The following is a 23275-nucleotide window of genomic DNA, read 5'->3' as shown; positions in this document are numbered from 1 at the left end:
GGTGCCTCCATATTAACGCTAATTTGCATGAACAGTTTGAAAATGTATTTAAAAGTAGAATATTGTGAAGTTAAAAATGAATACAAACGACACTTTCAAAAACACGCACCCCTTACTGATGCTGTAGATATGTGGTGATTTTTACTGCAGATCCACCATCAATCGCACATTTATTATATATAAAATATATTTTATAACTTGAATCTTGAATCTTTTTCTTTTTAAGAACAATTATGAACAACACATTTTTCTTTCGTTGGATTGTCTTGTAACACGTTGTGGGCATATAGTTTTATGCCTACTACATTTTGCAACTGATATTTGATACTCTAGTTTCGCACTTGTGAGAAAATAAACGTATTTTGTCCTTTTGATTTGGAAAAATAGATAAATGAATAAATATTTTACACTGATACACACAAATCTAAAATGAAAGCATAAACTACTTAACCACTTATAATGGTAATGCATACATTGATATTAAAGGGAGACACAGGCAAAACTTTCATATTTTAGATTTTAATTTTTTAAGCAATATTCTATAAATGTCATCGAAATTAATAGACTACACAGTCTAGCGAATTAAATTTTTCTCCATTTAAAGAAAAAAATGTTGGTTTCCTAACCTGACCAACGCGGGTCAGGTTAGAGCATTTAGATTTCACGATAGTTATCACAGTGAACTATAAAAACGTAAAATAACCTGTCAAATGGGCGACTTAGGTTTGTTTTAATCTGACAATATCCACAATATTTGTTTTTTTAAAACTTCTATGAATTGCTTATTGTCAAAATACTTGTTTTAAAACTACTCGTTAGTTTTGTTTGCGTCGTCATTTCGTTCAATATATGTAGACTTATTTACTTTTTAAACTCACTGGAACTTTTAATAACTTTTATAAACTTCATTTTAGCGTAAGTAAATATGGTAAATTTAATATTCTGTCATATATTTGCCTGAATATCCCTTTAAGTAACTAAAAAACAAACAAACAAAAAAAAAAACAAAAAAAAAAAAAACAACTAAAATCCATGTGCTTGGCCCTACCATATGTTCAGTCAGTTTGCATATAAATTTGTTAAGTTGTTTCCGTACAACTAGACACAGCTCTAAACATTTACAATGATGAGAGCGTACGTTTTTTTTCTTGTCTTTTCGGTCTGCGTTGGTAAGTACTTGACTAAAAAAATACTGATTTACTAAGTGTTCAAATTTAATTTAATTCATAATATTTATTTTTTTACACAGTTATTTACTTAAACTTGGAATTTAATTTACATTGCATTTTATTCTTTCGTTTACTTGAAATTACATTTGTTTATACTAAAAAGTGTTCAAAGTAGCCGCTATCAAAGTTTACTTACAACCATCACGTCCCGTGAAAACGTTGAAATAAAACGATTAATTCTATGAAATAGAATAGATAAGATACATAATTTAATTAATACAATTTTGTTAGAAACGATCACCCCTTTACTGGCACACAATCATTGTTGTATTTTTCATTACACTATAGCTGATGATTTGTCTTTATTTTTAAGCACTGAGTGGCGGAGCATGTCCTGTTGAAATGTGTACAGCGGATTTGAAACCTGCCAGATGTCGTTCAGTTTCGTTTTTCGTGCATGATGGTGAAGTTTGCCAAAGCTGTGACCTATGCGTAGAAAAATGTAAGTTGAATTTAAGAACTTATAATTTAGAATTTTTGTAGTCTCGGATACTCTTATTAATTTTTTCGTGATTTCAAATTAAACTGATTCAACATTGGTTATTAATATTTAAATACAAATCGTGTTAGTTGAAGAGTTCAAAGTAATGATTAAGTTCAAGGGGTTTGAATCTTATTTTAAGTTTCGTAAAGGTCACCACATTACAAAAGTGTTAATATTGTTTACAACAAGTGTTTGTATGAGTTGTAACTGTGTTTGAAAGTGTTTAACGTGTAGTATAATAGGTTAGATCTCGGTTAAATTATCACTTTGTCCGCAAGGTTAATTACTTGTACCACCTTTCTCTCTATACCCGAATTTAAATTTAGCTAAAGCTTGTTTTTACACAATGTTGTTTGATTTTTTACAATTATATCTAGCGAAGAACCTTGTAGACGGTTGTCCACTTAGACCATGCAATAGAATGGCCATACCTGACCGATGCAGACGAGATGTGTATTATGTATACCAGGGAAGAAATATCTGCCAGGATTGTCCACGAAATGCTTGCCAATTTTAAGACAATAATAAAACATAGAGGTTGAATTTTTGTTGATTTATTTTTCAACTTCAATGCACGACAGTTTATATAAATTCATTTCCTTTTAAATAATCTTTGTTTGTTAAACATGACATCCACTAACGTAAAATAACATCATCGTGTCTCGTAGTATAATTTGTCAGTTAGATATTATTTTTTGGAAATATATCTCGTACTAAGTAATTCATTAAATGTCCAGCCGTTTAAGAGGCGGCAGAGCTTAGTGGCTAACGGCTTGGACTTGCTTTCAGAGAAGACCGGCTTTTCCGTGCGTTTACCCATGCCGGAAATTTCATCTGGTATGGGGGTGCCAGATGATTCGCGTGCCAAACGACAACGTCATTTAAGCGCATTTTATGAATGAACCACGTAAAAATGACGTTGTTTTAGATGGAACATATGTGCTAAGGATGAAGTCATTTTGCCTTTGATTTTTAAGTTGTAAGTTCACACGCTATTGTAAGAAAATAGTTATGCATGAAATAACTTTAATTTCAATGAACATATATCATATTGAGGTAAACCATTTTAAATATAAAATAATATGGCAGAATATGCAAGAAAAAATATTTGACATATGTTTGCGGTTCGGTTAGGAATATATAATGCTCGCTAGCGGCATTGGTTCGAACACATCAGTGTAACTAAAATAAATTCAGTATAAACCAAATGTCGTCTAGACCAAAGGCTTATGTGCAAAATTTCATACTATTGCTCATTCCACTTTTCCAGAAAAAAATCCTTATTGAGAAAAGTGATCCAAATATTGAAAAGCGTTGGAACTTATGTTCTGTTATAGGTGTCGCAGCTGAACTATTATAAGAACTTCAAAGTTTATGATATTAGGCTTTCAAACCGCAATGGAGTTCCTTAAAACATAAGCTTAAATGATACACATTTTTGTTAATCAAAGCAAACAAAAAATAAATAAATAAATAAAAGAAAAATAAAAACAATAAACATGTTACACACAAAAAACAAGAAACAAACAAATCTAGGAAAACCTAGGAAATATAAGAGCCTAGATTGTTTTTTCGATTTGGTTATGAACACAAACTAAGTCTAGTAAATATAGATATTGAGTGAAAGAAAATATTGAGTAAAATATTTGTTTTGTTCATAAATGAATGAAAATGATGACAATCTATATCGAAAGTGGATGCTTAGTTGAAGGAAATAGATATTAACTTGTAACATGGCTTAAAACTAAGTCTGTGCTGAGCAACTTGGCTTAAAATTTTGATTTGCAAAAGGACGATAAATCATATTTTTTTAAAAATCTCAAGAATGAAACACTCGAGAATAAATTTTAGACATTGAAATATACATTTTTAACAACTCAATTTCAATCCCTTTGATTATAAAGCTGTATATAACCTTCTTAGAACATGCATATAAATGCTGTGGAAAAGCATGATTGTTTTACAAAAGACAGCAAGAGACTTCATTCTAAGGTATCATTCTTTTTCACATTAACAGATTAAAAGTACCTTATTTAGCATAAGGTAATTGTTTGTTATTCGCAGTAATACGGAATGTATTTTAGTAAAAAGAAAATCTGGTATTTATATTGTGTTTTTGAAGATATAATGATCACTAAGAACTTTCAACACATTGAATGGTCTTTATCAATGGATATACAAAGCATACAATGTATTTTTCAGGTTTTATTGCAAAGCACTGTCTTTTAACATTGGCCAACTAATTTCCATTACGAGTACTGATTGACCTTAAAGTAATAATACGTGTTTTTTTCTCATGGTCAAACTCGTTAATTTTGATAAAGTAAAGATTGATTGAAAAATATTTCACCAATTATTTTTACAACAACTTAAAACATTGGTTTCAAGTTAAGCTTAACAACTAACAATACACTATGATGTCACCCGTATGTCATACAAACTGCAAGCCAGTATTTGTAGGCGCAAGTGTAAGTTTATGAGATGGTGATGTTAAGATGCATTACTGTAATCAGGCAAAAATAGTAATAGCTGAACTACATTGACGAAACACACAAAGGATCACATCTGAACACGTTACACCTACGTGACCAGATAACTGTGTAATTCATTTATACTTTAATTTGATTATAGTTCCTAAAGTTCGTACAAACGAGTCTATGTTGGCAATCTGATCATCATTTCATCACATATGTTTCATCGCCTAAATGACGGCTCTGGGCAATAATTCTAAATTAATTCAACCCCACAATTGGCTTTGAAACACAAAAAATATATTCGAAAGCTATTACATGAAAGCGTGAGCTTGAGGCGTTGTTTAGCAGATGGCGAGGACGTGTCATTAGTTTAAGTTAACAAAAAGTCAATGCAAAATTAAGAAAGCATTAAAAGCACACAAAACGATACAGTGGTTGAACAAGAATCATTTTATTATTAAATGGGCATTTAATTTATGTATCTGTGTTTATGTTTGATTTGCATATGCAGTACTTTATATCAAAAGTGGTAACTGACGGACTTATGTTGAAATTGCTGCATGTCTATCCAATATATTTGTTTTAAAAAAAAAGTTTTGAAATAGGCATTCAAAGTAAGGACAAGTGAGGACAGTATATATAAAATGTATATTTCATTTATTATCGACTTTCGAAAAAAAAGCGAAATGACAGATACACAAAATTGAATTGCGTCACACTGTATGAGTTTATGTATGCTCTTGCAACAAATATATACATTATGACATGGACGAATGTATATTTAAGCTATGATTTGATTGAACACTGCATGATATTGAGGACAAAAATATTTATGGATATAATAAGCTCTTTACGATGGCTGACTTACCATGTCGTATTTTCGCCCCGCGGGGCGCCGGGTAAACCATGAAAGGAAAATATGGCAAAGTAACAACGACTGTTTTTACGACTGGCGCTTTACAGAGCAAGTACGACAAAGTAGTCTTTTTGTCGAATTTTCATGTTGCTTACTGGCGTGTTGTAGAGCGAAAGTACGTCAAAATGGTGTATTGTCGTCTGGCGTCCCAAGGAACAAAATACGAAAGCACACAATTACGACTAAGTGATCACTTTGGCGTATTTTCGAGGTTTCACTTGCACCCCGCGAGCGAGAGTTCTTGTTTTCGTCTGCAAAAATACAGCATGGCAAAAATTAGCATCCATATGTTATTTTTTAACAGATTTTTTGCAACCTGTCAACCTGAATAGAGCCGTACACATTGTTATTTGAGTCCATCTTATATATTGCATATTCTGTTATATCAATACAACCGGTCAATTGATATGATTTACTTTCCTTCTTTACGTACATATAACATAATTAATCATTTTAATTGGTGTCCTTTTGTTTACGGGAATTCATTAAATGTCAATAATAAAAATAAATTATGGCTTTTAAAACGTCTGTAAAATGAAATTTGCAATACTCCTCACACTTGACCATATGAAACACACGACCAGAAAGCCTATTGCAAATTAAAGGGTGATAATGAATTTAAAATAAAATTTTGATTTGTTTCAATATCATTTATAAAATTAATGATTCAAAAAAAATAAAAATGACAAAATGTGTTAAAATTGCATTAAATTTATTCATTCCATCATATGGATAAACAAGTTATATTAAAAGTTTCATTTTTACGAGTATAATGGTTACATGCAAAACCTGTACTGTTTAGATCGTTTGATCATTCATCAATTAAATCATGCAAGCTGGCCGTTTACTGACTTTAACACACCATAAATATGTATTAGTTAGAGCCAACGAATTGGTCGTTTGAAAAATTGACGCACAAATCTTCGTCACAATAGTTGCAAGTATTGTCGTTATAAGTGTAGAAAAGCTGTGCTTTACAACTGTCGGGAGGGGTGATAGTCCCTTGACACATTTCCTCTCTGTCTGGACATCCGCTACTGTCTAATGTTGCTGAAGAATGTCATTTAAGCAATGTTTATATTTAGCAAACACATATCGACTTTAGCATCACATGCCTCATATGCGTAATATTATCGGAATAGAATGCGGACAAGAGACCTTATTTCAATACCTTTTGACAATTGCCACTTAAAATGTAAATTTTCAAATGTACAACAATTTTGTCGAGCATTTGTGTCAGAATTATTAAAATAAGATAAATATCTATATGTAAAACATTTAGCTTTTCATTATATGCCTTTTTCAAAGATAAATAACACAGAAGACACAGCCAAAAACATCTACAAAAAAGCTAAGTTATTGTAAAATGTAATTACCTACCAATATCGGTAAAAAATGTTTAAAAAAACGTGATATATTACTTCGAAATCGCATAATTGTCATTATAACAAATGATAAAATGATAGGTTACTAACTTGTGTCTATACACACTGGACACCAAAGGCAAACCAAACCCTCGAATTCCAACTGGGTCTCGTACACGTTAGCCTCCTCACACCCGTCTATAGGTTCACATGTTATTTCAGTTGGACACTCACGTCCTAGAACTGAACATGTTGCTGGCCCTGAAGATAATATAAAATATAAAATAGGTATACATAAACAACTACCTGGCATGACATTTTAAGAACCATTTGAACCATTTGTTTTAAAAAAATAATTCAGTTCAAAAGTTTTTATACACCATGCAAAAGTCAAAGATGTTTCTATCTAAGCGGCAGCTGAAACACATTAATTATTATACATAAAGTAAGACATGTATCTTTTTATTTCTATTATAATGATATATAAAAGGTGTTTTATTACACCAACGTGCACTTTTGTTGTTGTTTGCATGCATGAAACAAATATTTTGCTAAAATAAAAATGTCATGCAACACAAATTTAAAAATAACAATAATAATTGAACACAAACACATTTTATTTTAATAAACGATATACATTGTTCAAAACACGAACATTATTCCTAATATGATGTTTAGTTTAATATATAATAATGTTTAAGTCCCTAGCAAGGGAAACAAATAATCAAACTCTTACCTGCAATTAACGACAGCAAGAAAACTGGCAATAAACAGCTCATAGTTTCCTATCGACGCGATCTCAAAAATGACTGTGTCTTGAAATTTCATCATGACTTTATGTACTAATCCAGGTGATTATAAAAACTATTAAAATACAATTTAATAACGATACCAAACAATATTTTATCATAATTAACAAATATTGATCACATAATTGTGTGTCGTTCATTATGAAAAAAGTCTCTTTGTTAATATAACAATATGTTACCCTCTCCAAAGCACCTCAAGCCCTAAACCTCCATATCATGATGCAAAAATGAACTTTGATGTATTCCACGATAACATGAAATGCCTATGTCGAAAAAAAAGGTTGTTGTCTGAAAAATAACAAATACTATATAATTGACAATTACATAATAAATTACCAGATTAGTTAACCAATTCAGCGCTTTGAAACAAAATAGTTATGATATTATATAAAATCCTATTAACGTGACAGTATGCAAATCGAAAGATATTGACTGAGTGAATATCTTGAACGCACTCAAAATAAGTGTTCAGATTGCAATGAATCATTTTAATATATGATTTACTTCTCATAAACGATAAATATACTCACGTGGGAATCTCAGTAAATGAATATCGGAATTCTACTGTTTTGTTTACCTTATTTAAAGTGTGGGGGCAGTCTTTTTTATATTTAAGTCTGATTTATATTTTATCATAAAAAAATCAATATCAACTGTTAATCGATGTCATTTTACCAGTCAATCTTTTCAAATTTATTGTCAAGTCAGCCAAATATGAAAATAAAAAAATGAAGAAAAATGCCACTTTTAAACACACATTAATTGTAATAGAGTTTATACAGAATTGACATATTATGTTTTGTTGTGTAGGAGAGTGTATCTATAAGCTTACAGCTGCCAGTTAGTTCATGTAATAAACCATTACTAAACTATGATTGTAAGATTGTTTGCTTATGGCCTGTCATTTACAATGACCTGCATCTATGTTGTGTACTGGAATATTAATGAAAAAATAAAACTTGGGCACAGCAAACAATATCCATTTTATTTCTCGTTTGATAACCTTTGGTAGAACTGTCAAATATCTTACTTTCATTTGTAAAATGGACAAAACTAGGAGGAAACAAATTATTCTGATGTCATAAGTCAATCATATACACGACGCGGTGTCTATTCAATTGAAAACAAACGCGTACTATACTGACATGTGCCTTTTCACTTAGTACAGGAATTTGTTTTGATATTCATTTCCCATACCCATTCTGGTGCTAGTTACTCCATTTTACTTGAGATGATTTGATGTCAGCACCTCAAGATCGTTATCAAGATTACTGGACATAAATGAACTTTAACGGAGTTTGTAGACATTACAGTAAAATAACAAGAGCCACCGCCGGGCGGGGGCAACGCTCGACTTTTTACTTTTTCTAAACGCAAACATAGAAAGGTTTGAACATATATTAACGTTTCCTTTTTATAAATTTAGTTGGTCTGTCTTGTCACATTTGTTTTCTTTATATATTTTGTATATATATGAATAGAAACATTAAGCATATTTCTAAAAATAGCAACAGTACGCAATTTCTTAAAATAGCAACATAACGCAATTTCTAAAAATAGAAAAAATTACGCAATTTCTAAAAATACAAAAAATGACATCATTCCTAAAAATAAAAAAGTGACGCAATTTATAAAAATAGCAACAATGATGCAATTTCTAAAAAACGAAAAATTGACGCAATTTCTAAAAATAGCAACAATGACGCAATTTCTAAAAATAGAAAAAAATGACGCAATTTCTATAAATAGAAAAAAATGACCCAATTTCTAAAAATTGAATATAAAAATAAAAAAAAAAATGACGCAATTTCTAAGAAAAGAAAAAATGACTCAATTTCTAAAAATAGAAAAAACTGACCCAATTTCTAAAAATAGCAACAATGACGCAATTTCTAAAAATAGAAAAAAAATGACGCAATTTCTAAAAAATATCAACAATGACGCAATTTCTAAAAATAACAACAATGACGCAATTTCTAAAAATAGAAAAAAATGACGCAATTTCTAAAAATAGAAAAAAATGACGGAATTTCTAAAAAAAGAATTTCTAAAAATAGAAAAAAATGACGCATTTTCTAAAAGTAGAAAAAATGACGCAATTTCTAAAAATAGAAAAAGTGACACAATTTATATATATATATTTTATATATATATATTATAATATATATATATATATATATATATATTTTATATACACACACACACGCATTTATATATATATACACACACACACCAATAAATGCACAATCTGAGAAAGTTCAGTAATATAACCTTCAAGGTCAAGGTCATTGAAGAGCCCAAGCAAATTTGGGTTTGATAAACAACAAGGTCTGGTCCTTAAGAATGTTCTGTTATAATATGAAGTTTATCCCTTCAAAAATAGCAAAGTTACAGCCAATAACAGCATGAACAAGCAAAAATTGAACTTTTAACCTTGAAGGTCAAGGTCATTTATGGATGAAGGTCAAGGTTAGTGTTGTCTACTGAAAGGTCTTGTCCCAAGGGTTGTTGTGGCCAAGTATGAAGACAATACACCAAGAAATAAAAAAGTTATGATCCAGGTACATGTTTTCGGACGGCAAGGGCAACGGCAACGGCAACGCCGACCTGACTATAACAATACCTCTACTTTTTTTTTCAAAAAAAAAGTCGTGCTAAAAATAATCATCAATTGGTATAAGCAAAAATTCAAGTGTGATTTTAGTCTAATATAATGCAACTACGATAAGTCCCTTCATACAATAATGAGCAAATTTGCAAATGGAAAAACATGATGGCTACATGCTAAATATTGTATTTTGATCATATATAATAATGTTATGTGCTGCTATATTTCGATCATATATAATAATGCTATGTGCTGCTATATTTCGATCATATATAATAATGTTATGTGTGAGTCTATTGTATTGATCTTCTTTTAATCTTAGCTTTTTTCTGAATCTAAAAAAAGTAAATATAGGCACATACATACATAAAAGTGACACCAAGTTCACAAAAAGGAATTGCACTACTACAACAAGAGAGTAAAAAAAAATCTGAAAAAAGTGTAATTTTTCGGAAACGCTAGTCACAACAAAATTACATGAAAATTGCAGACTCGGTTTGATTGAGTCTTTACATTTGGGGTAATTTCCCCAAGCCCTTTACCCACTGGCTTAACGATTTCTTTTAAATCAACACTCAAAAGTGTTTGGAATCAATGACTTAGAAGGACCAAAAAAATATAACAACAATGAAGTGAAGTACTGGCCAACATTTTACAGCTGCCACCACAGCTCTTGACAACTGCTTTTATGAAGTATAAAAAATCTGGAAGGAGTGTTAGCTTGTCGGCGCGGAGCTATTTGTGTTTACTATTTGTTTTATCCATGGGCCCAGATTGGAGCAATAAATCCTTTCGATTAACAGCTAAAAGTAAATCCGCATTCAAGAACTCCTTTCGATTTCTATATTGGTATCCCCGTCGATGATTCGCAATTATGTCATATTAATGAATGAGAACCGGAAAGCAGTTTCTGCTGTTACATAAATTCAAAAAAGCTATAAATAGCTATAAATGTTATACATTTGTTATTTCCCTTTTAGTAGTACATGCAATTATAATTTGTTACATTTTTGACACAGCATATCAAGTATACTATTAGTGATTGAATTTGTCAATATAAAGAAGATTTCAGGCGAAAGATTTTAACAGTTTTGCTTTTGATAATTATTTTTAATTTATATTTATGAAATTAAATGTTTAATAATAACATGTTGATATATTGGTTGTTTTGAAATAATTAAACTTTAGTATATTAGGTTACATTTCATTGGCGTCACTGATACAGCTTACCACCTTGTAAAAATGGTATGAATGCTGACATGTTCGGAGGGTCCGTACTCGACAGCGAAAGCTGCATTACGAGCCTTGCGAGCGGATGGACCCTCATTACGATTTTCGCTCAGTCAGCCAAGTGTGTTGAGCAAAGTGAGAATAGGCCAAAATTCATATATCAAACAAAGCTTCACGTTGTTATATGATGAGCTATTTGCAAGTACATTTTAACGTCTATAATTAAAAGACTATTTTAAACAAAAAAATGATAACAATAAGAATTTTACCTTGAATGGGCTACATTTCTGAAGACAAAAAACATTCTGTTGCAAATATTTATGCACATTTCCATGAATGGCAAAATCCAGTTTAAAGTCTTTTTAGTGCAAACAAATGGTACTTTTTGCAGAAAATACAAACAAAAATTTTAAAAACATAAAATCTTAGGAAAGTAGTTTTATCTGACCTTGAAGAAACATGGCCTCCATGGCATGTGTAAAAAAGTAGTACCATAAAAATAAACATCATTTACCTATTTCTTGTGTACATGACAAACAGACACACTTCACTGTTACACATAAAAAGGTTAGATTTTAAAGTTTGATTGTGTGTTTTCATTTTAATTGTAGTTCATAAGGCTATAAATGATGATTGTTTCCTTGCACTATTTTTTTACAAAAATTAATGGAGGCCATGTGCTTAGAAGGACGTGAGATACTGATTTATTTGGAGGTTAAGTTTTGAAAGATTTTTTCTGTATTTGCTGTAAAAAAAATAGCTTTTGTTGGCACTAAAAACAGACTTTTAAAAAGGATTTTGCAATACATGAAATGTGCATAAAACTTTGCAACAGAATGTTTTTGGTCTTCAGAAATGTAGCACATTAAAGGTAAATGTTCTTATTGTTATCATTTTTATTTTTGTTTATAATTGTCCTTAAAATATAAACCTGGAAGTGTATTTTCAAATGGTTCATCATTTTACAATAAGAGCTTTGTTGTTATATGAATTTTGGCCTACTTTCACTTTGGACAGACTTTAGTTAAAACAAACATTACTGACAAAGCGGAATCACCTTAAGCAAAGGCTATAGATAGATATCATGACAACAACAGAAACATTGATCTGCAGTTTGAACATGAAGTGTAGTCTAATGTTATTTTATGAATGGTTTTAAAGCAATTCAACATAAAATATATATTATTCTCCCTAAAAATTAATTAACAATAGTTTGTTTTATATATATTACAAATGTCAAATAGCTTTCATATCTTTGTCTTGCACGAATATGATATAAGTGAATTTCCTCATACCTACCTTAAATTCAGGTTACAGTCTTCTATTATATTGATAAATACTGTATCACCATGTAACGCGTGTATAACAAACAAAAAAATCTTGAATTTGGTCTTTTGGAAATTCATCCCATTTTTTTTCATCCAGAGTGTGTTCTACTTTCAGTATTTGAAAGAAACCATTTTTTTTAATTTCACATGAAAAATATATATGTAATATTACTATATTATAATATTAATCCCTTTTTACTATTTGTATTTTTGTTACAATTATAACAGACTTTGATATTTCTATCATCTATCTTCTGTTACTGAAACAGAACACAGTACAGTCATGTCACATAACATTTACAAGTCTTGTAAGTCTTGTTTGTATTCAATGGAATTACTTTCCTTACCAGGTAGGCATCAGTGAAAGCATTTTTTATATTAAATATTTTTCCCCTCTTTTTAACGATGGACAGTTATGGACAGTGCATAAGATAAGTATAATTATGCAAAAAATGGTTTACAAAACATTCGGAAAAAATCTACAATAGTACTTAATCTGAATATAACATGACCTGTGCGTAGGAATAATTTGGTAAGGTATCTGTAATGAGCGCATTTTTTGCGCGGAGCTTCTCAATTGCTGCATTGCAGCAACATTTGTACTTGTTAAAGACAGATTCCGCCTGTATTTTTCTTTTCAATCTGCAAAATGGAATCGCCTAGTATTAATTTGTTTTCTAGTACATAACTTTAGAAAAAGGATATTTATTAACAACATCAAAAACTAAAATAAAAGAAAAATAGTTTGGGTTAATATCTAAGTTGCACGTAATCAATTTTAATGATATGTCACATTGAACCGCCAAAACATAACTAGGAAGGAAAAAATTCAGTTCATAAATATAGCTTTTTGTATTCATGTTTGAGTTCCTTCTTGGAATTGGCGTCATTTAAGGTTGCAATTTTCCCATTTAGTTAGGTAGACGAAAAAAAATACAACTTTATGTTTTCAAGAATTTATTTCAGGGCCAGTCAAGAATATTTATTATAATAACAATAATTTTGTTTCTCAATTGAAAACATTTGACAAGGTTGACTTATATTTACTAATTTGTAGACTGAATAAAAGTAGGAGAAACAAATTGTTAATATGTCAAAAGTCAGCTAAATTTCTTGACGTATACGACTTGGCGTCTATGCAATTGAATAAAAGCATTTATCAGACTGACACAGGCAATTTAACTTGTTATATAAATTTATAGTTGATTCCATGTAGAAAATAACAGGATACATACTGCGATGTGCCATTATCCCTTTTATTTGCCTCCGATACGATCGTTATTGAAAATATTATACGTAAATGATATAAAGATTTAGGAGATTTTAATGTAAAAACAACAATATTTTACTTATTGCCAAAATGCAGTTTTAATCAACCGTTTTGATGAATGTTAATATGACCATAGCCCTGTTACAACAATGGTCAGTCTGCAACGACATATGCACTACTCTTTTGTTATTAAGCAATGGTTAAAACTAATATTAAGTTATGCACATAAACATAAATATCTCGAAATAGGATCAAAATTATCGAAACAGACTACAAATAATTGTGTCCGCCCGCCTCAATTTTATTACCCTTTTAACTATCATATAGACGTTTATGTAAAATCGTACAAGCAAGTTGAGTTATAAAAATCATTACAAACCTCTGCTATAATTTGTTGTATCAAAACAAAAACTATATTCAAAATCCTTGTTTTTCAGATATACGTAATTATGTGCGATAATATAAGGCGAAATTGCAATGGGCAACCCCTTCTTGATTCTTATTATTTTTGGAACAAGTTTATTGATACATGCAAAGGTCAAATTGTAATATCATGTCACTGTAAACTATCGTTTAAATCACAAACAATTGCTGATATTGATTTTACAATATTTCTTTCTTCATGTATAACATCAAGTTTTTTCACAAATCGTTCTGAAAATGGTGTTTTTTAAACGATTTCAACGTTTTTACTTCTTTCAAATTTTACTCTAATGTCATTCCCACTCGTAACGTATTTTGAAGATAAAACATTAAAAGTCAAAACGATTAATACTTGAACATCTATTGTAATGAACAGTATTTTTCAATCTTTATTTCAATGACTTAGATTTTTCTGACATTTAAAGGTTTCTTTTCAGAAATTACTTTCAATTTTGATGAAAAGAATGCGTATTTTACTACCTTTCTATAGAATACCTACACAGAAGTCAACAGACATGGTTTAGTTTTTTCTTTCAAACACCATAAAAATGGCATTATTCCCACACTGAAAATCTTTTGTGCAATATAAATAACAATATGTTTATATATAATGAGCCATCAAAATCTACAAAGCTTCCCTTTCGACTTAATATTGACAATTTGTAATCACTTTTCTGTTTGAACAAAGATAAAATACCGTATTTGTTTAAAGGACAAGTTTCCATTTATTCACATTTGAATAGATAAAGAGATGGAATATCGCTGATAGCATGCTACTTTGTTAACACAGCAATGATTGCCCTTCAGCTTGACATGACATTAAATTATTCTTGGGATATCTGATATTTACTTAATGATAGGATTTTCAGTTTGTTGACAGAGGGATTCATTAATAATCGCTGAGACTTAGGCTTTCAATTTAGATGCATATCGAATCTCCTAGAAACGTAATTAATCTTAGAATAGACGGATATTACTTTCCTATCTTTAAAGACACTGATCTTGAAATTTTAAATTTGTTTTCCCAATTAATAAATTTTTTTTTAGATTAAAGCAAGACTTTAAATGGGGCTTTTTTTTTGGTTCAATTTCAAACTTAATTTTTGGGAAAAAGTCAAAACAAAAAAAGAGGAAAAAGTTAATTTTTCGTTTTATATTTTTTTTAAATTTTTGTCTGGAAAGAAAACGTTTACTCAAAAAACCTGAAACAAAAAACCCTGAAAATCCAAAAATATCCCAAAAAACAATAAAATTTTGGCTATTCAAATTTGACAATTGACGGATATACTTTGTTTATCAAGTAACTTTGTGAGACAAGGGAATAATTTAAAAAAATACAATTTTTAATTTTAGTCGGTGACACAAAAATTCCTTTTAAATTTAACTTTTCTCCAAAAAAACACGAATCTCCATGTTTCTGATAAAAGTTTTGGCCAAAAAAATTTCCATTTTAAAATTCGGGAAATTTAAGATCTCGAACAAAGCAAAACCCTGGCCGCTTTCCTTATTAGCTTGTCGGACAGTACGCATCACGCTTCAATTGGCATATAAGGAAATAAAAAACGTAACAAGAGATCTAATGTTGTTGTAAATATCAACAGATTTTATTCCAATTTAATCCAGTATAAAGATTAAGTAGCAATTAAGCTTGAGAGGAAATAATACATATATGATACATGTTTTTATTATGCACTGATTTACTTACATTATATTAAAGGATGTACCACATACTTGATCTTAATATACGCTTCTCTTCAAGCACAAGACAATGATAAAAAAGAAACATGTTTATTCATTTTGTTACAAATATGTTTATCAAGTCTTACATCTCCCGTTGAAGTCCCGGAATCAATCACAGAAAAAGTAATTCAGGAGAAAGCACAGATAAGAATTATTGTTATTTTTCCTTGCGTGCTGATCCTCTCTTAACTGACTAATAAATCTTTCCTCAGCGACTAAATTATTCAAAATCACTTGAAGGTATTGCAAGCTACGGAATAAAGTTGCATTATTTTGCATATTTGATCTGCTCTATATTCGTACATATCAATGTTTGAAAACAGAGAAATATGTCATAGAATACGTGCCGGCATGCATTACATTGTCGTCGTCAAAACAAGAAGCATTACTAAACACTCCTTTAATGTTTGAAGAATTTGAAATCTACTTAGCTTAAAATTTATATCCAATACTTTAATATCTGCATAAGTACGAGTGAATTTTACTCCTTTGACCTATATAATATTATGATATACATGCATTCGTAAACTACGCAAAACATCTCAGAAGGCATATAAAACTAATTAATATGTCTTAGAAATAACCATCGAACAAAAATGTAAGAGAAAACGTCATAACGGTTTATGAGGGATGTTGCACGTATTCATTATCCCTCATGTACAGACTCAATCAAACCGAGTTTACAATTCTCTTGTAATTTTGTTGTGATTGCTTCCAAACGGATCACTTTGTTTCCAGATTTTTATAGTTCACAACAGCAGGTGTCAAGTGCTGTCTGGCAGCTGTAAAAAGTTGCCCCGAACTTCACTTCAGTGTTATATTTTCCTGGTCCTTCGGGATCATTGATGCCAGCACTATCGAGTGTTATGAACTGAGTATCGCTCAAGCCGATGCTAGATGGCGTGAGGGATGTTGCACATATTCATTATCCATCATGTACAGACTCAATCAAACCGAGTTGGCAATTTTCTTGTAATTTTGTTGTGAGGGATCACTTTGTCACTTCACAATATGATATTTTACTGATGTCGTTAATATGGATACTTTACCTGCAGGTACTTCATAAATACAGCCAAACATGCCATAACTCCAGTGCCTTAAAAGGGAACCTAGTGTAATATGGATGTCTCTGTTATTTAACACACATAAATATTGTAAGAAAACAGAATAAAATGTTATGGAACAAAGTATTGTGTTGCTATTTTATGTAGAGTTTTAATCGTTTAGCAATGATTTTTGCATGCACTATTTGTTCTTTTATTTAGGCATTTTATTTTATTTATTCAAGTTTTTTTAAAAATTCAAACAATGATTTAACAGCAGTTTTTAAAACTTATACACTTAAATATAAAGTAAAAGAAATGACGCTTCAAATGGATAACATAAACAATTCACAAGAAAAACATCAAAGGATATTGTTGTGATACTTTGTTTTGTTTTGTTTGTTTGTTTCATTTTACGCCTTTTCCTCACAGTATTTCAGTCATATAGGCGGGTAGTTTCCTAACCATTGTTCCTGGAGAGTTACACCAGTGATTACCTTCCTCTGTGCTAAACTACTAATGCATCTCCCGGGGATCGAACCCACGCCAGACAGGTAACTGGATTAGAAGTCATCGACTGTTACCCCTCGACCACGGAGGCGGTTGCTTTGATACAAAACAATTCAACAAAACATGTCAACTAGTGGCACGAAAGGTTTGAATACAAAGGAAACAAAAACACGAGGGCATAAGGAAAAAAGTAATATTACCCGAGTTCTTATATTGAAGTTTTAATACAACTCTTGTCGCTTTAAGTTTGCGTGGGTTGATACAAATCCCATTGAAGCTCACAAAAAACAGTGTCATTAGACCTAAGCGGAAACAAACACTTAAACACTTTGTTTGTATTAATTCATAAAATATACCACATATGCACTAAATTACCCGATATAGATTCTTTGCGTTTGTTATTTCATTAATGTTACAAATCTAGGACGGATCAAACAATACACATTTTATTTATCGTTTGATAACCTTTGATACAACTGTCATATATCTCAATTCAATCTACAGACTGAATAAAACTAGAAAGAAACAAATTATTATCATGTCATAAGTCAACAAAAATTCCTGATATATACAACTTGGAGTCTACGAAATAGAATACCAGCGTTAATCAGGCTGTCATTTGCTTTTTTCTCTATCAAAGAGTTGTTGGTTTCCAAGTCGACTTTATACAACGTTGTTGTATTATCTTTTATTACGATCTTCACACCTCAAGATCATTATTAAGTCTTAGAATACTGTGCGTAAATAGAATTCAATACAATTTGTGAATGTAAAAGTAAGATATGGGTATAAAATACTGGCGAAAAGTGTGAAAGATGCTGAATTATATATTTAAAAAATATCATTTTACACACAACTCCTAAACTTAAATAAAGAAAACAAAAAGACATTCAAGACTCTGACTAATTTTAATCTTATATTATGAAGAACGATGAGTCCTCTAATGAATTAATGATTCACAAAATTGAAATAAGGAATGACAACAGACTCATTTTGCACACAAAAAAAAAAACGATTTCATTTCTAATTTTTTACAAATGTATTAACTTGGGCTTACATCGTCGTGTGAAGTCCCGGAAATCAATCACAGAATAAGTAATCAGGAGAAAGCACAGATAAGATGATTGTTATTTGTCCTTTGTGCTGCTGATCCTCCCTTAATCTCAACGTCCTCTGACTAATAAATATTTCGTCGGCGCAAAATTTTTCAAAATCGACTTGAAGTATTGTAGCTACGAAATTAAGATGCATGTTTGATCTGGTCTTCATTTCTAGATATCAATGTGTGAAACAGACAAATATGTCATGGAATGCCGAGATTTAAATTAAATGGTCTTTATCTAAAAATTAACATGTACAGGAAACTTATAGCAGCTTCATAACCTCAGATCCCCTTTCAAAATTCCATTTTATCCAGTTCCGCCCATTGTTTTCTCGTTTAGGGCACACGCATTCTTTTACCTTGGGACCTTACGCCGCTTTACATGGAATGACACTACTGTGTCACATTGAAGGTTCCATTAAAATCGCCGTATGAACACATCTGCGCGGATGTTTCGAAATTCAAAATTCACCATTTTTGTGTTTAAATGTTGAATTCTGCTCAAGCCGTAGCTAGGGGGCGTGGACGGTGTCTTGCACTTTCCAGTACCGTTAATGAACAGGCTCAATCAAACCGAGCCTGCAACATTTTACAATTTTTCGTGTTGGGCTTTCTTAAGGGATTCTGTTTTTCACTATGTTATTTTATGATACGCCGCTTTCTGTGGAATGGCACTACTGTGTCACATTGAAGGTCCTATGGTAACCCCCGTATAAAAACATCTGCGGATGTTTCTAAATTCAAAATTTCACCATTTTCGTGTTAAATGTTGAATCTGCCTAAGCCGGTACTGCCGGGGGGGGGGGTAGACGGTAACTTGCACGTTCCAGTACGGTCCATGAACAGACTCAATCAAACCGTGCCTGCAAGATTTACAATTTTGTTGTGTTGGACTTTCTTTAAGGATTCTGTTTTTCTCTATTTTAGCATCAAAAACAGTACATTTGTAAATAGATATCGCACATCTTATAATAATACTTTAAAATTTGCAGATTTAAAATATAAATTAAGAGTAGGCTTAAGAGTTATATTCTGTACTTAACTACAATTTCAGAACACCATGACATTCAATTAGTGAGATTGACAGTAGGTGATGATTGTTCGATTTGTGAATATTTGCACGAGTACGCGTTCATTTTAAACATTTTGCCAATGATATATTAACTTTGCAAAACATCCCTAAAAACAAATCAAAATGTCATAGGAATGACCAACGTTAAAAGTGTAAGAGCTAACGTCATATTTTTTTGAGACATTCGATTGATTTTTCATATTAAAAATATTTGTCAGTTTTGTATGAAATACGAAAAGAAAAGTTTAACACATACTAAAATTGTGTATTACAAACGGTTTAATATGTATGGTATTGTTTAAGTCAGACACAGGGAACATGTACAGACATTGTTTAGTTATGCACTGACACATGTTTTACAATTTGTTTGAATTTATCATTAAACATGAAATTTCACATGACATATACATGAATTAGAAATAACTTCATGTTTAATCTATAAATATGGTACTACATTTCATCCTCTTTTACAGTTAGGATATGAAAGAAGTATAAATTATTACGGCTAAGTTTTCTTTACGAGCCCGGCAGCCATGCGAACCACGTGGAAAAAAAACGCATTATACGTGAAATAATGCGGGGTGATAGGATAGGCAAATGCGACAGACCATTGTATTAGAAGACGAAATTGCTCTAAAACAGCGATTGGTTCAGTCACACACGTAAAAATATCTTATTTAATTTACGTTTAAATTAGATTTTATCTTAATTCGTAAAATAGATGATTTAATGCTAAACTTGATGCCGCCATTGCCCCTAAAGAAAAGAGAGTAACTGATGCATTAGAAGCTAGTAGTATAAATAAGCGGAAGTCTACGTATGTGTTCTACGTATAAGTTCAAACATTTTACCAAATATACACTGAATTATCCATTTCTTCGGGTTGTTCATTGTATTTATGAAACAAATCTAGGACACATCAAACAAACAATATTTCATTTCGCGTGCGATAACCTTTGATATAACTGTCATAGATCTCAATTGAACTTACAGACTGAACAAAACTGGAAAGGAACAAACTTTTCCGATGTCATAAGTCAATTTAGATTTCTGATGCAAACGGCCTTGTGTCTACGCAATTGAATACCAGCGTTTTTTAGGCTGTCATTTTTTCTTGTTATAGGAGTTCTCCATGTGTTGTTTATTCGACATATGAATTTCTGATACCTTGCTTTGATATCTTTATAGGATTTGCTGCCTTAATTTACTCATCAAGAATAGTGCGCAAAAATGAAATTTAATTATATTTGTGAACGTTATGAGATAATGGTTCAACTTATTTCTCTACCATAACTTTTAAGTATTTTTTCTTTTTCTGGGAATTGAATACTTTTTGTTATTTTGTTAAATTGGCGATAAATTGTAGCTATTTGTTGACTTTTGCAAACGATGTTGATATTTACCACAAAAGTAAGCCCAAAATGCATTTTCTGTATCAAAATCTGTCTTTAATACAAAATATAAACGTTCCTCTACTTGAACTTGAGTAGTCACCCATCAACTCGAGCTGCTTTTAGCATAATATGCGAAAAACAGCATTGCCTTGTGTACAGAGTCTAGCATGGTTTTGTACATGTAGATAGAAAACTGTTAACGCGTATGCGGGCGTAGTAAGTAATCGAATGCTATTTTCTGCAAATATAAACTTAACTACGAGCATGCAAGTACGCTGATGAAGGAATAACGATCAATGTCGGGAGCAGGAAAAAATGAAACATTTTAATATTTTTCAAAGGATAATTTTTTTTAAAAAGAACACTTAATGTTTTATTCGTAACATGAATATTAATCGTAGTAAATTGTTCGTCTTGCTAGATAACTTTTTATATGTAACTTTGAGTTAATAGGAAAAATATATAACTCAGTAAACCTTATAACAGATTGGTGGAACTTTACAGTAGAATTGCATAATTTGTCTTAAACAATAGTAAGTATAGTCTAAATACTGTGCATTCTTTTACATTTCAAACACGGTCCATTCTTAGAGCAAAGCGATTGTAAGCGATTTGCTTTTATTTTCCATATTAGAACATATAGTATACATTACAACAAATTAAATTAAAATGTAAAAGAGTGAGATTCAGCAAATGATATAGAACAGATCAAAGTACATTGTGTAATTCCTTCACTCAAAAACTTGCCTGACTCCCTCTTTCCCTTGTTTGTTTTCCTTTGGAACTAGGCGCCTCTCAAAAAAAAAAAGAACAAAAACTTATTATAAACAATACATGAATTGACTAGATTTCTTTTATCTAAAAAGTGTCTTACTGTTTTTGTAAGAAAGCAAGTGGCTACCTGGAATGACATATTCTCATGTTATAGACTAAGTATGAATTTAAGTAATTATTTAAGTTAACATTCATAACTCTGTTCCACTCATCAGAATGACTGTCAGCTCATAAATAATATGTGACTGCGACACCATACACATTCTACTAAACCCTGTACATTAAAATCCACTAAAATGTTTTTTTCTTGCTAGACTCTGTATACAAGGTAAGACCGTTTTTCGTAAATTTTGCTAATAGCAGATCGAGTTGATGGTGCACTCAAGTACAAGTAGATGGAAGTCTACATTTTGTATTTGATACGGATTTTGATACAGACATGATGTAAATGTTTATAAACAATTTAAATCAGTACGCTTTCTATAAAATCATTTATTGTAACTGTAACATCTTTTCTACTCTTAACTTTTCTAAAAGATAAAAAAAATAGAATTGCTCATTTTTTTGGAACCTTGTTCAGATGCCTGAAGTTAGGTTAGTGGGATATTTTTGTATCTCAGTAGTAAAAACAATTAAAAAATAGATATAAGTGGAATCCCTGACTAAATATCCAATGCATACTATTTGTTGCCAATCTTTTTTTAATAGCAATGTTCATCAAATGTCATAATTTGCCGTGGAATATTTCGTAACAGAAAGTTGATGAAATGATAATGTTTAGTTTGCAAAAATTTATTTATTTATTTGTAAAAACTGTAGCACAAGTTTTAAATCATATTCGAAACCACAAAGAGTCATTATAATGGCGGTATGTTGTTTTGTTATAATATCAATGATTACCTTTCAGCCTAACAATACTGTTACTCTGGTTTATTCTCGGGAAATTTGATATTTACACAATGATTGGATTTTCTATTTGTTGACTGCAATGTTGACAAAAGGATTTGATTAATAATCGTTGAGGCTTGAGCTTTCAAACAAGATGCATATCAGATCTCCTAGAAGCGTAATTAATCTTAGAATAGACGCACATTGCTTTTCTATCTCCATTTAAAGACATTGATTAATTGATATCCTGATTACCTTTACATTTTAATTCATTGACTCAGAAGACAGGACAAGATATGATATTAAAACTGTTTCTAATTGCATCAATATTTTGTTTTGTTAAAAGACATATTTCGCCAGTATTTCTTTTCGGTCTGCAGAATGAAATCTCATAATATTGAATGTTTGTCTGGTATTTAAATTTAGGAAAAGAATATTTATTGACAACATCATCATCAACAACAACAACAACAATAAACAAGATTGCATTTGAGAAAAATGCTATGCCACCGCATTAATACAACACTAAATAGTGGTGTAGGAATAGATTTTTTTTGTTTCTTTACAATTGAAGATTGTCATAATGCATAGATCCCTGACCTATCTAATTCTTATTA

General features: G+C 30.7%; 2 protein-coding genes across 2 annotated transcripts; one reads left to right on the top strand and one right to left on the bottom strand.

Moving 5' to 3' along the window:
• The first annotated feature begins 1118 nt into the window (after positions 1 to 1118).
• LOC132729983 (uncharacterized) lies at positions 1119 to 2238 on the top strand. Its single transcript, XM_060715819.1, has 3 exons — positions 1119 to 1169; positions 1543 to 1671; positions 2091 to 2238. The coding sequence occupies exons 1-3, from the start codon at positions 1124 to 1126 to the stop codon at positions 2228 to 2230; spliced, it is 315 nt and encodes a 104-aa protein (XP_060571802.1). The 5' UTR covers positions 1119 to 1123; the 3' UTR covers positions 2231 to 2238.
• Positions 2239 to 5798: 3560 nt separating this feature from the next.
• On the bottom strand, positions 5799 to 7280 carry LOC132729988 (uncharacterized). Its single transcript, XM_060715826.1, has 3 exons — positions 7204 to 7280; positions 6579 to 6728; positions 5799 to 6153 (listed from the first exon to the last, which is right to left on the bottom strand). The coding sequence occupies exons 1-3, from the start codon at positions 7244 to 7246 to the stop codon at positions 5978 to 5980; spliced, it is 369 nt and encodes a 122-aa protein (XP_060571809.1). The 5' UTR covers positions 7247 to 7280; the 3' UTR covers positions 5799 to 5977.
• Positions 7281 to 23275: the final 15995 nt, after the last annotated feature.

The sequence above is a fragment of the Ruditapes philippinarum genome, unplaced genomic scaffold, assembly GCF_026571515.1.
Source record: "Ruditapes philippinarum isolate M1 unplaced genomic scaffold, ASM2657151v2 ctg2110_1_1_1_1, whole genome shotgun sequence".
NCBI classification, from domain to species: Eukaryota; Metazoa; Mollusca; class Bivalvia; order Venerida; family Veneridae; genus Ruditapes; species Ruditapes philippinarum.
This window is presented reverse-complemented; position numbering and strand designations above follow the sequence as displayed.